At 31.8% G+C, this 13,659-nt stretch overlaps 2 protein-coding genes across 2 annotated transcripts in view; one reads left to right on the top strand and one right to left on the bottom strand.

Moving 5' to 3' along the window:
• LOC145313489 (uncharacterized) overlaps nucleotides 1–13,659 on the top strand; it is a 55,337-nt gene that overhangs the window by 3,499 nt on the left and 38,179 nt on the right. The window lies entirely within an intron of this gene.
• On the bottom strand, nucleotides 502–6,762 carry P32 (complement C1q binding protein P32). The gene is made up of 8 exons (XM_080152923.1): nucleotides 6,546–6,762; nucleotides 4,744–4,832; nucleotides 4,237–4,359; nucleotides 3,069–3,192; nucleotides 2,399–2,443; nucleotides 2,141–2,218; nucleotides 1,537–1,623; nucleotides 502–769 (listed from the first exon to the last, which is right to left on the bottom strand). Exons 1-8 carry the CDS (start codon nucleotides 6,703–6,705, stop codon nucleotides 741–743), a joined length of 735 nt encoding a protein of 244 aa, XP_080009049.1. The 5' UTR covers nucleotides 6,706–6,762; the 3' UTR covers nucleotides 502–740.

The raw sequence follows: 13,659 nt of genomic DNA, 5'->3' as shown, positions 1-13,659 counted from the left end.
TTTTGCATGAGTAACCCTTTGTAAGTCAATTTTCCTAAATTGAACTAAAAGTTGAAAAAGTAACGGCCAACGGCTCAGCCGTTTAGCCATTTTTTGGCTTTTTTTCAATGCAAATCATTACGAAACCTATCTCCACATAATACTTTTTGCTGCTCCAAAACGTTTTCAAACGTTTCTAGCCGGTAGATGCTGGTACTAGAAATCTAAAAATATTTTTTTTTACATTATTTCACATGATTTAAAGCAAAAATATGTTTCAAAAAGTTGATTCCTACGTAATTTATGACAGATTTGCCCTAAAAATAGCCCAAAAACGACTAAACTTTTTTGTTCGATTTGGGGAAATTCGAATTCTTAATGCCTTTTGCTCACAGATTACGAGATGGTTGAATTAACCCCCCCCCCCCTTTATACAAAAACAATCCTACAGAACAAATCGTAACAACCAACCGACAAAGCATCAAAAGTAGCTTTGATATTAAAAATTAAGGAGTATGTTAAAACAAGGTAAATATTTATTGCATAATAAAAATATGATAAACTCTCCATAATGCAAAGAATGACCTACTAATGCAAATGCTTAGTATTCAATTCATAGTTAACAAGAAACACTGTATACAAAGTGACACAGCAGAAATGCAAGTAAAAATTGCTGTGCAACGATAGTTATATTTCAGGCTTGTCTTTCTTTTCTCATTATGGATTGACTTATTGAGAAAAATTCATCTTTTCGAGTTGATTTACATCTTTGCAAACTTCTCAATATCCTAGAAATCAAAAATAAGTTTATTTTGTACTGTTAAATTAATCTTTTAAAAACTGTTATGTTAAATCCGGGGTGTAGATTTTCCAACCTAGTTGAATTTCTTAATCCCCACCCATCTTAACATAAGGGGGGGGGGTTTTTTATGCAACCATCTCGTAATCAATGTATAAATGGCACTTAAAATTCGAATTTTGATCTGAAATTGTGCATGAGTAATCCTTGGTAGGTCTATTTTCCCTAAATCGAAAAAAAAAGTTGAAAAAGTAACGGCTAACGGCTCAGCCGTTTAGCCGTTTTTTTGGCTATTTTTAGGGCAAATCTTCATAAATTACGTAGAAATCAACTTTTTGAAACATATTTTTGCTTTAAATCATGTGAAATGATACAAAAAAACCATTCTTTAGATTTCTAGTACCAGCAACTTCCGGCTAGAACCGTTTGAAAACGTTTTCGATCGGAAAAGAGCATTATGTGGAGAGAGGTTTTGTGATGGATTTCGCTTGAAAATACCCAACAAATGTCTAAACGGATGAGCCGCCAGCCGTTAGCCGCTACTTTTCCAACTTTTTGTTCGATTTAGGGAAAATAGACTTACCAAGGATTACTCATGCAAAATTTCAGATCCAAATTCGAATTCTAAGTGCCATTTATACATTGATTACGAGATGGTTGCATTAAAAACCCCCCCCTTTATTTAGTACAAACACAGTACATCTCCTTTTGCGAATTTCTTTCTTAATGATCTCAGAAAATAAACTTATTTCTTTCCTGAAGTAATTTAATGTAAAGAGAATGTTCATGAGCTGTACACCAATCAGCCATCTTGTCTGCAAAGGCGTTGTCTACTCCACGCTCCTCTGAAAAGTATAAATATATGTAAGGTACCTGGTTATAAATTAAGAGGACTGGATAAGTAACTCCTTCCCTAAGGCAGTTAGTATTAAAAGTTTTTCAATAAACTAATTTCTTTTGAATGAACAGTAACACTCCAACCAAAAGGTTCACTCGTCAATATCCTCGGTATCCTTATATTAACAGGATGTCTGCGAGTTTGTTTATCTGTCTTTACAGAAATATCTTGCTAATCGCTAAACCGATATGATTCTCCATTGAAACGTAGCTTTAATAGGTTCTGGGAAGGTATACTGTATAAATATTTGGAAGGTACAAAGACCTCCTCGGTGAAAAGACCCATAGAAAAGGACGACTCACCAAAACGAATTTTATGTTTTCTTTTAAAGCTAAAATTAAATAGGGGGGTTTAAATAACCACCCCCCCCCCCTCCCTCCCTCCCTCCCCCACTCGATCATCACAAATGCATCTAGAGACCTCTGGGGGGGCATAGACCCTAGTTTATTTTTATAAATACATACCCAGCATAGACATGAAAAGATCATACAGGTATCCATCCAAAATATCTCCAGCAACGGCGTAATTGTGGTCTCCAGTCTGTTCACAAAATTAATTGTCATTTCATTAATAAAGAAAGATCCGAAGAGAAAAATATTTTTGATATTTATATTTCAGTTTTACTAAAATACTGAAGGTTTACATAATTTACTTCGGTAGGTACGTAGTTTAAAATTAGCTTTGTTAGATCTATTTATAGAGAAATGACAGCAAACTTTCCTTGTCTCCTTCGAACATTGTCACTTCCTCAATAGCGAACAGATCTTCTAAAAAATAATCAAAACATTAGTGCTACAGACATATGCTGCTTTAGAGAATACCTAAGTAATCTTACCAAAGCCTTTTAAAGATAAAATATGAAATTATCTTTAGACCTCATTATTTGAGACGAGATATCCTAGAAAATCCACAAGTTAATCTAAGAATACGTAATATTATTTTATAAGTCTCCTTTAAAAAAAACACATTATTATAACATTTAAAAGAAGCTTTTTGACAGATATCAGCAGGGCCGCTGCAGGGGTGTATATTCTACATGGGATCCCCGGCACAAAGGGGGGGGGGGGGGGAATAAAAAATAAGTGGTTGGAGGGAAAAAAAAATGTAAAAATTAAGAAAACTGCAAACATTTTTTACATTCCCCCCCCCCCCCTCCTTGGTGAAAAAAATTAAAAAAATGTGTGGTAGGAGGGATAAAATAAATAAGATATAGAGTTCTTAAAATATTTTTCCATTTTCCCCCTTCTCGGTGAGAAAAAAATAAGGGGGGGGGGGGAAATATAAAAAAATTTAGCCGGGGAAAAAAAATAAATCTTGTGCAGAATATACACCCCTGCAGATATGAAAGCCGGTTTTCACTAATGACACATACTTATTTGATAAAATGAGTACCTTCAGCATCTGCCTCTCCAGACTGTTCCTCTGGGTGGATATAACTACAGGAGAAGGACAAGGTCTTGCCGCCGGGCTTCACAATATCAACTTCGAAATTAGGTCTTGACAGCATTTCAGGTGCCTATAATGATTACTCGTTATTAATAAAAAAAATTCCTTAACATTCGCGATTTTCAAGCTAGTACAAAGTAAAACTAAACGTATTTTATTGGAGATGAAATGGAAAGATTTAGATAAATATTTTGGTAACAATCTTTGTTATCAGATAGAATATAAGGGGGGGTTTTTTAATGCAACCATCTCGTAATCAATGAGCAAATGGCACTTACAATTCGAATTTCGATCTGAAATTTTGCATGAGTAATCCTTGGTATGTCTATTTTCCCTAAATCGAACAAAAAGTTGAAGAAGTAACGGCTAACGGCTCAGCCGTTTAGCCGTTTTTTGGCTATTTTTAGGGCAAATTTGCCATAAATATTGTAGGAATCAACTTTTTGAAACATATTTTTGCGTTAAATCATTTGAAATGATACAAAAAAAAAACATTTTTAGATTTCTAGTACCAGCAACTAGCGGCTAGAACAGTTTGAATACATTTTGGAGCAGCATAGAGTATTATGTGGAGATAGGTTTCGTGATGATTTCCCTTAAAAATAGTTTTAAAAATGGCTTAACTGCTGAGCCGCCAGCCGTTAGCCGTTACTTTTCCAACTTTTTGTTCAATTTAGGGAAAATAGACCTACCAAGGATTACTCATGCAAAATTCCAGATCAAAATTCGAATTCTAAATACCATTTGCTTACTGATTACGAGATGGTTGAATTAAAAACCCCCCCCTTGAATAACAGATCCAAGTTGTTTGAATTAAAGGTTTTCGTTATAAATACCTTTACTTTAGCCGTTTCATGTTTTTTTTTTATAACAGTTATAGTTTAAATCTTTTCATAAAAGTAGCAAAACATGTTGGTTGTCTGAAAAATTGTTAAAACGACTCGGGATAAAGCACGTGCCCAAAGTTTTCAGAAAAGCATTAATGGATCCAATGCAGTTAAAAGTAGTTAGTTTCCCTATTTATATGACAGGTCGAGTGTTACAAAAATCTATGGCTCCGGAAGAAACGCAAATTTTCTTTCAAAAGTCTGTTAAAGTAAAGAAGCTACGTTACCTCTCCCTGTCCATCATCGGGTTCAGCAGAGTCAACAGTGTGATTCACATTGAGTGTGACTACAATCTGTTCGCCACCAGGTCCAGCTTTGGTTAGGGTCACCTCAGCTCCGTCAATCTTGGACTGAAATGAAAACAATAAGAATTTGAGTGAATTAAATAAAAGTAATTCATATTAATAAAGGTAAGTAATGAAATGAACATAAAAAATACCAAAATACAGATAGGTCAATGAAAGATAATTTTTTACGCCTGAATCATAAATCAATTCTTTGAAATGATTAAGATTTTTATAAGAAGGGTGAGGGGGAGTTACATAAGTTGTTATTATCTGAAACTGAATACTAAGATGAAAAATAGACTGAGAATATCATGGAGCTAAAAGGAAATCTAATCATTAAGCCTTTCATGGTTAAAGACAAAATTAAGAATGACCATTTATATCTCTTAGTCATAGTGTATTTTTTCTCCAAGTGTATTTTTTTTAGAGATAAAATAAACAACTTACCTCCCATCCTGCAAGCTTAGGTAGGGCCTTCTGGTTAGATCTTTCAGAGGAAATTTCTTCAGTCAAAAACTTGACGATTTCAGCATCACCTTAACAATTTATAGAAATATCAGGGGCGTTCCATGGAGTATGACAAGGGGGGGGGGGGCGTAATGACATCGAAACTTAAATAGTGGGCAAAATGGTCTAAATATTGGGCTAGATTCTTGATACTTGGTCCATAAGACTTATCCTACATATATATGGCAAAATATTCCAAGATTTTTTTTAGAGTTAGGTTGCTGCGGAAATTTGGTTTTTAGGCCTGTTTGGTCTATTTTGATGTAGAAACTTACCTTAAAATGTTTTTTTCTTGAATACACTATGTCTATTCACAAGGACATTATTTAAAATGATTCAGCAAGTCGGAAACCGACCCCAGCAGGCTAGCGGAATGCTCACTGGGGTTAAGCAGGATTGGCATAAAAAAGTTAGGTTTTTAACATGCACATTTATTCTTTAATGTTAATTCTATTTTGACTCATAAGTAGTTACATTTTTAAACAACTAATAAAAATTATAAAATATTTGAGTTTAAATACTGTAGGTATAAATGCATTTTAACAGCTTATTTTTATATATAAGTAACAAAATGTCTGTCTATATGTACCCAAATAACTCTCTAACAACTGAACCGATATGATTCTCAGTTACAATGTAGCTTCTCACGGGTCCTGGGAAGGTTCATATCTACTTTAGGGGAGGGTACCACCACCCTCTAAAATATATTGCAGAAAAAATATTAACCCCCCCCCCCCCCCCGACAATATTTATTACTGCACCTACGCCCCTAGAGGCCTCTAGGGGCACTTGAGGAGGGAGGAGTGAATTCGAAAACCCAATTAAGATTTCAAGAGAAATTCTTTTTGGAGTGGGTGGGGGGGGGGGAGATTTTCTAGGGACGATTTCTCTTTGGAGGGTGGTGGTACCCTCCCCTAAAATAGTTATAAACCTTCCCTGAACCTATGAAAAGCTACCCTATAAAGGAAAACCATACAGATTCAGTGGTTAGCGAGATCCTTTAAACAGACAAACATCCTGTTACTTTATTATAAGGATTTATCCATATATTTAAAAATACCTAGGTAACAATCTTTAAAAAACAAGAAAACCCCCAAGAAAACAATAAGACTCAATAAAGCCAAAAAAACTGGTTTTATTAATAAAACCCTCTGGGTTGGGTTATTTTTTAAAAACCCGAGTTTTTACCAACCCTGGGGTTAAGTGCAGTTTATCTAAAGTTTGTGTTATATATCAAAATATAGGTTTTTAGAGTGTCCTTATGAATAGACAATGTATATTCAAGGAAAAAACTTAAGAAAAAAACAATAATAGCAAGTTTTACATCAAAATAGTCCTAAATAGACCAAAAAGGCCTAAAAATCCCATTTCCGCAGGGTTTTCTAACCTAACATAAAAAAATTGAATTTTTTCTTCATATAGATGTATTACCTATTGGACTAGGCTTATGTAGCAAGTTTCAAGAATCTAGCTCAATATTTAGACCATTTTGCTCACTGTTAAAGTTTAGATGTCATTACGCCCCCCCCCCCCCGCCCCCCCCCCCTCTTATATCAAAATTATTTCTTAATACTCCTAAAATTAAACTTTCACTTATATTAAGATGTACAGAACCCCTTCCCTACAAATTTGTGTCACGAGGCAAATATACCTACCTACTGTAAATTTCGTAACCCCCAAATTCAAATAGGTTTATTTTCATCTTAAAAAGAAATCAAACTATGTACAACTCAAAAGGTTACCTTGTGTAGCAAAAGTTCTGGACTGAGCAGCAAAGGCAGTGAGAGGAGATGGGTTCTGAATTCTCAGGGCAGCTGAGGACAAAAGTCTGTTGGGAGCCAGAGATTTGTTAGAGCTCTGAATGAGTCTGTTGACACCAGTTGCAAGACATCTGCGAGCCATTTTATGGGTTTCTTAGTCAGGTCTGGAAATAGTATCTTATTTTACAGTACATATAACATTGTAAGTTTAATAAGAAACATACGGTATGGAATAAAGGCAGCTAACCGTACCTACATTGACACAGAAACATACTTACTCTATATATATTACAAACTTCAAACTAAAGTTAAAGAGGACGTTCAATGCATTTCTAATAATTGGAAGAATTAAACCAGGTGTGAAAATGTATTTTTTATCCAAATATTTGAGGCTTAATAACACTTGATATTCAAAATTTAACTAAGCCTAAATACATCCACAGACTTTAATCGATTAAATCCTAAAATTAAACAGCAGAGAAGTATTTGAAATTAAAGAAACCATGCGCTAAATTGTGATGAAATTAGAATCGAATAAATGTCAGGTAAAGGCTTAGGTACAAAGCTTTTAAAATATATCAAATCAATGTCACCAAATAAACGATCTTAAAATTAAAACATATATATAAAATTATTATTTAAATAAAATCTATATAATGCAAGAAAAAAATAAATTAGGGAAATAGAGAAAATAAAAATAACACGCCTTTCTTTATCACCGCATGGCCCGGTTTAAAAGATATATAAAACTAAGCTTTCTCAATGATCTCGCAAAATCTAGTTCTAAGATGAGAGAGAACGATTCCCCACAAATGCTAAGCCGAAAATGGAGTATCAAAACATGTGTTGAGATGAATTCTTACAAAATCAAAACATTAGAATTGGCCAATCAGAGAATAGAACAAAGTATTTACTGGCTATCTATTGGTCAATTCACTCGAAGTTTCTAGAACGAAGCCATTCAGAGTAAAATTTTACGCGGCAAAAGCGCCTAAGTTGATTTTTTGATAAGGTTTTTAAATTAACGTAGTTTTAGAACATTTTTTACTAATTTACCTCAGCAATTTACAGTTTTTATTGTTTTTTATTAAATACATATAAATAATACTTTTTTCTCATATTGCAATTTGTTTTGTTTTATTGTCATATACAGATCATTGTCTTTTCAATTTCTTTTTTCGTCACCGCTGCACTGCACTGTCAATTCTTTAAAAACTTAAAAAACAAAATAAAATTTTTTAATAATCTCTAAGCTTTATCTTTGAATATAAAATAAAAAATAATATATACAAATTTATAATATTTATATTTATAATGTAAAATAAAGGTGTGACAGAAACCTGCCAGAAGAAAGTAATTCCAACCAATCACAGAACAGGCCTCAAGCAGAAGCATGGCAGAAGACAGAAAATCTGGCCAATGAGAGGACGCTAAGATGGCAGAAACTTGGCAGAAGCCACCAATAGAAATGCAGAACGGTATTTACTCTGAAAAATGTTCGGACGAGAGAAGGAGGTTAATGAATTGACAATAGAATAGAATAGAGTTGTAATTTCATGTAATGATGGAATAAAGAACGTTTAATATCAGTTCTATGTGAATTTCAAGTATATGAGTAAATGATCTCACAATTTTTAGTATTTTTACTTGTATTTAACACGAATTCTGCACTTTTTTTCATGTTCATTAAATATTTATATTTAATAAGGTATTTTCATAAATAACTAGGCAACTTTAGTACTTTGATAACATTTAGATTTTTAATGTACTTTTACTTAATTGTTATTTGATATCTTCATTGTGATTGTTTGATAACGGCTTTGATTCAATTAAATTTATGTTTAAATTTATGTGTACATTATGTTTGATGAAGCTTAGTATATTTAGGTTCTAGGCATACACTTTGTGTTAGGGGCTGGGGAAAACTTAGGTTCAATATTCTGTTTGACTGGATATATTTACCTATATATGTAGTCCCCTATAACTATACATACATCCTTAAATCATCGCCAATATATTATTTTTCAGACCTTAACCTCACACAAACACATTTAAAAATGGCTGATAGGAAAGCAGTTATTAAGAACGCGGACATGTCCGAGGAGATGCAGCAGGACGCAGTTGATTGTGCCACCCAGGTGAGGGTTTGTTCTTGTTCGGAAATTAATATATATGGGTGCATCAAAAGATGTTAATTCTTTAGTGGAGATAGGATTCTTTTACCTACCATTTTATGATTGAAAAGTAATATCCCTAAAATTACTTACTAAAGGGGAAGTTGTAGGTGTCCTTAGTGTTATTGATTAAGAATAGTATTAAACCTGCATTGTGCCTACACTTGAAAACATTAAGCATATTTCGTTACTTTGACTAATTTGATTATTGAAATGAATTGTCTCTTTTAAATTGTACAATATATCCCCATTCTTCTTTCCTCAACACAACATTTTACGCATAAATATGCAGATATGGGCTATTTTATACGTGTAGAAATAATGGTTAGATTTCAGCCAATACCTCTTGATCATTATGATGTAGAGGAATAGAGATTATCACATAATTTTATTTATTCTAATTATTTCTTTGAAAGTATGAAAGCAAAGATATTGACTTTTCAGTTAACTAATCCAGAATTATCCACCCCTCATTTTTAAACACAGAGAATACTGTAAAAAATTATTTCACCTAAAATCTCTTACAGTTTTATAATCGGTTAATCTAGAAAAAAGGTGTGTGATTTTTTAACTAAGACAACCTCCTTTAGTTTATACCTAAGGCTACAATCCTATAGTCCTCTAGAGCACCACAAAGTAGTGAGGGGATTGTAGTTAAATTTTTTCAAAAACAATTTAGATTGGGAGGTTAGAAGAATCTTTTTCTAAAGCTAACTAAAAGGTGAGCAGTTAATTCAAACATATTGATAGAGACGCACATACAGTACATTTCATGTAAATGAATAAAAGGAATAGTCAGAAAAAAATAAAAAATTTTAGAGTGCAAGAAAATGCTGTAGAACAATTTCTCTTCTCTAATTATATTATGTTAATCTCTCAGACAGGGATTATCCACGGATTGGACGGGAATATGTATTTTAATGAAAATATGGTGGAACAGAACAGATTTTTAAATTAGTTATTTGGATCTATGTAAACTCATGACTGGTTAATTTCATTAGGTACAAACTTGGTGTATGTCAAAAATCTGATCTTTGTTTCATTTTTTGTTTTCTTTATATTTCATTTCTTTATTCTTTCTTTTTCCCCATTAAAGTTCTTTTATGGAAGGTAACTTTCCTTTTTAATACTTGTCCATTTAAAAATAATTCTTGTTTTCTGGAATTTATTGATTGTTTTCTCTCTCTCTCATAAATACCTATTATAACTCAAGGATACAGCAATAGGACAAAATAAGACTTTAAACTGGTAATCTAAACTTTGCACAAAGCATGAAAATTAAATCCATTTCCAATCTTTATCTTTACTATGATAAGCTACTAAAGGCAGTTATTTTTTTCTATACCCGGAGGGAAGATTTTGTCATCTAATTGCTATCTCTTGTAAGTAAAAATATTTATTGATTTAATTTAATTTATATGGGTAATCTATATAAGTACTAAAGATTCTGAAATGTATAGATACATATAACCAGAAAAGTCTGATTAGTATAATATGTTGCTTGGAATAGACGGGTGGATAGTTTTCCTATTGATTAATCTTATACGCGTACAGAGATACGTTTCCTGTTTACTATTTATTTTTCACTGAAAATTATGGGGACCCATTAAATCTTTCTGCGATAACTCAGAAATTGCTTCTGTATATTCCCTCTATGCCATTTATACTAATAATAGCGTAATACTTTAATTGAATGGGTAGGTTAATTCACAATTTATTAATTTTGGAAGCTGAAATTTTTTTCATAGATATTTAGTCCTACATAATAATTCACGATTTTCTCTTTTTTTAAACTTTAAATTATGGATATGTTTGCCTTATTCAATTTGTTATTTACAATACCATTCTCCGTCCCAGGGCAAATAGAAACAGCGGGAATGTAGTTTATATTTATTCCTTTTCCATAATTAATTTATTGAGTCCAGCCCACAGCCAAGCAATACATTATCATCAACAAAGGATTCTATGTCTAAAGCAGATCTTTTCTTCAAATATAGCCTGCCTGTCAGATAGTAGAGATAGACTTGTACCATACATATATACCTAGTATTAGTAGACGCAATGATTTCATATTTTAAATAAATCTATGTCTTACATTATTGCAAAGGAGGGTCGATAAGAAATAATGCATTTATGACCTAATGTAAATAATAAATGTCCCCAAATGCAAATTCAACAAGCTCGACTACATTTACTAAAGCGAAGTTTAACTCTGAAAATAATTGATCACAAACAACACTTGATGATGAAGATGTTCTGCTTAATGCATGGAATCATTTCGTGGATTCACCATCAAATGATTTTAATGATGGAAAAATATAAGCTAGTCTGAGTCAAATTAAAAATAATGTTAAAAACGCACACAGAGACTTATTTGAAATGATTATGAGGTTGCCTTAAATTTTAAATTTTTTTTTTATTACAAATATCATTCAAAGGTAGTAATCCATACATTGACTTAAACATGCCGAAATCAACAAATACTCGTTTTTCGTCAAGGACGGCCGACCCTAAATGTAGAAACGCCTTGTTTAGATAAATTGTACTACATATTTCAAAAGGACAGTGCTGTTTATAAAAGACTTAAAATTAAGTAGACAATAAATTTTAGAAACAGTAATGATTTTTAAGGTAGGATCAATTCCGTTTAAATTAATTTACAATGTCATCTCCAATATTTACAACATTTAAATCATTCTTTAGAAGATGGGGAGATTGATATATAATCCATTACTGTTAAAAGATTTTGATACTTGTTTTCTAGTATATTTATGTCTTTTTGTGAGATTGTAAAGGTATTTTGTTCCACTTAGGCTTTTTGTACAAGTGAATTGCAAGTTTTTTTTTCTGCAATGCAATTTTGATACTATTTCATTCAAAGAACAAAAAGAATTCTTAAAAATATGCATACGAATGTGTATACTGTATTTAATTTGCGCAGCTACAGCATGACCCTCAAAAAAGTATTTTTAAGCATCTGCAGCCCTTATTTCTCAATGAATTATAAAAAAAATGCTTATGTCCTTGTTCTCCATAGTATTCCACATAAGTAGATATAAAAATATTTTTTTTACCTCCATTAACACCGGAGAATTTTAGAGCTAAAGTTTTGAAAAAGTGACTGAGAAAAAGAATTTTTTTTTGTTTCTCTTATTTTTTGGATGGTTATTTAATTTTTTTCTGGCAACTGAATAATGATACACAAAGAAAAACAAGTTAACTAATTATTTCTTTTTTATTCCACCAAAAAATATAAATTTTTAATGGCAAAAAATACTACTGAATGAATTGATTATTTGCAAATTTTAGGTTATTTATTAACCCTTATTTGAGAAAAGGATTAATTATGACAGTTGCTCCGCCTACTTTTCTGACATCTCAATAATTTAATAGGGGGTTAATTAAGCTTTTTAGACAAAAAAATCATTATGTTTTAATTTTATTTTCTTTATAACTTTTTTGTTATTAATGTTAGGATTGTGAAACAAAAACAATTTTCCTGCTATATTCATAAAGATTTATTTGGTTTTTTAATCTTAAACAATTTTGCCTAATAAGTAAGTTTTTCTAAATATTATTAAACTAAAAAGACTCAAAAAATATGTGTAAAAAAATGCTTTTTACTCAAAAACTAAATTTTTTATTTCATTTTTGTATAAAGTTTCTGCTAGTAACAAAAATAAAAGGATTTCTACCTTAATTTTGCTAAAAAAGTCGTTTCATGTTAAAAGTTACTTTTTCCTCAGTCACTTTTTCAAAACTTTAGCTCTAAAAATCTCCGGTGTTAATGGAGGTAAAAAAAAATATTTTTATATCTACTTATGTGGAATACTATGGAGAACAAGGACATAAGCATTTTTTATAATTCATTGAGAAATAAGGGCTGCAGATGCTTAAAAATACTTTTTTGAGGGTCATGCTGTATAATATTTTTTAAAGGTATATATAGAAAATTTTTGTAATAAGCTAAAGAATTTTAAGATAGGGAAATGTGATATAAAAATAAAATAAGAGAAGCGGCGCAGTCTTCTGCGTGTTAGCCAATGGACCAATAGTAAACATTTAAACAATGATATACGGACAAATTCAGCTGCGTTGGATAATCTGTTTTAAATTCTAGCTTAAATATGGACAGGAAGACGGACAAATAAAGTTGTAGAATAGTTGGAGCTGATAATAAAGCCAGATATAGATCAGCTGAATGAACATAATATTTAAATGAATTTTGAAATGCACACTAGTGATGTAGTGTTTTCATTATGTTGGAAACAAGGATGACAACATTCATAACCAAAAAACACATGTTGTAGGTTTCTTTGCCACAACTAAGGTATATTTTCACTCAACTGTCACTATATGATTGAACAATTTTACTATTAACTTTGTTACAATTTTGTAAGCTTGCATTAAAAAATATTTTATTGGAAGATTTGTTGGTCGCAATTAGAAAGAGCATTGAAAATGCGTTTGATTGATTTACTTTAGTCCATGCTGACCTCTAAAAATATTTCATCTAAATCTATTATATGATAAGTACTTTATAATATAGGATACACACGCAAAAGAACTTGTAGAGATGCTACTCTACTGAGATATGCATTTCTGGTTCAAAATTGTGTAAAGTATGGTTTCTGTATGTGGAAAGGTGTTGGGGGTGGGAGTGTTTGGAGACAAATTAAATATTGGATTTTTAGGGAGGTTGAGAATAGAACACACTCTGGTATGATAACATAACTATATGTATATAGACATGGGGGTTAATAAATACCACATTATTTTATCAAGGGTTGTAGAACTTTTACTGTTCATTGAAACAGAATCTTGATGGATTTCAAACTTGATAAATTCTTGACTGATATAGGGTGGGGAGTTAATCAAGTGATACAGACCCGAGATAAGTTCCTTCTCCCACAATCCCCCAG

This window comes from Acartia tonsa, chromosome 3 (assembly GCF_053477335.1).
Source record: "Acartia tonsa isolate MP-2025a chromosome 3, ASM5347733v1, whole genome shotgun sequence".
Classification (NCBI taxonomy): Eukaryota; Metazoa; Arthropoda; class Copepoda; order Calanoida; family Acartiidae; genus Acartia; species Acartia tonsa.
The sequence above is the reverse complement of the archived record's forward strand: the minus strand, read 5'-3'. Positions and strand labels throughout refer to the sequence as shown.

Coding starts and splice junctions, on each gene's coding strand:
- P32 (XM_080152923.1), bottom strand. CDS start 6,705: ATGGCTCGCAGATGTCTTGCAACTGGTGTCAACAGACTCATTCAGAGC. Junction 3,193..4,236: donor CCGATGATGGACAGGGAGAG/GTAACGTAGCTT, acceptor TAATCATTATAG/GCACCTGAAATGCTGTCAAG. Junction 2,219..2,398: donor GACAATGTTCGAAGGAGACA/AGGAAAGTTTGC, acceptor AATTTTGTGAAC/AGACTGGAGACCACAATTAC.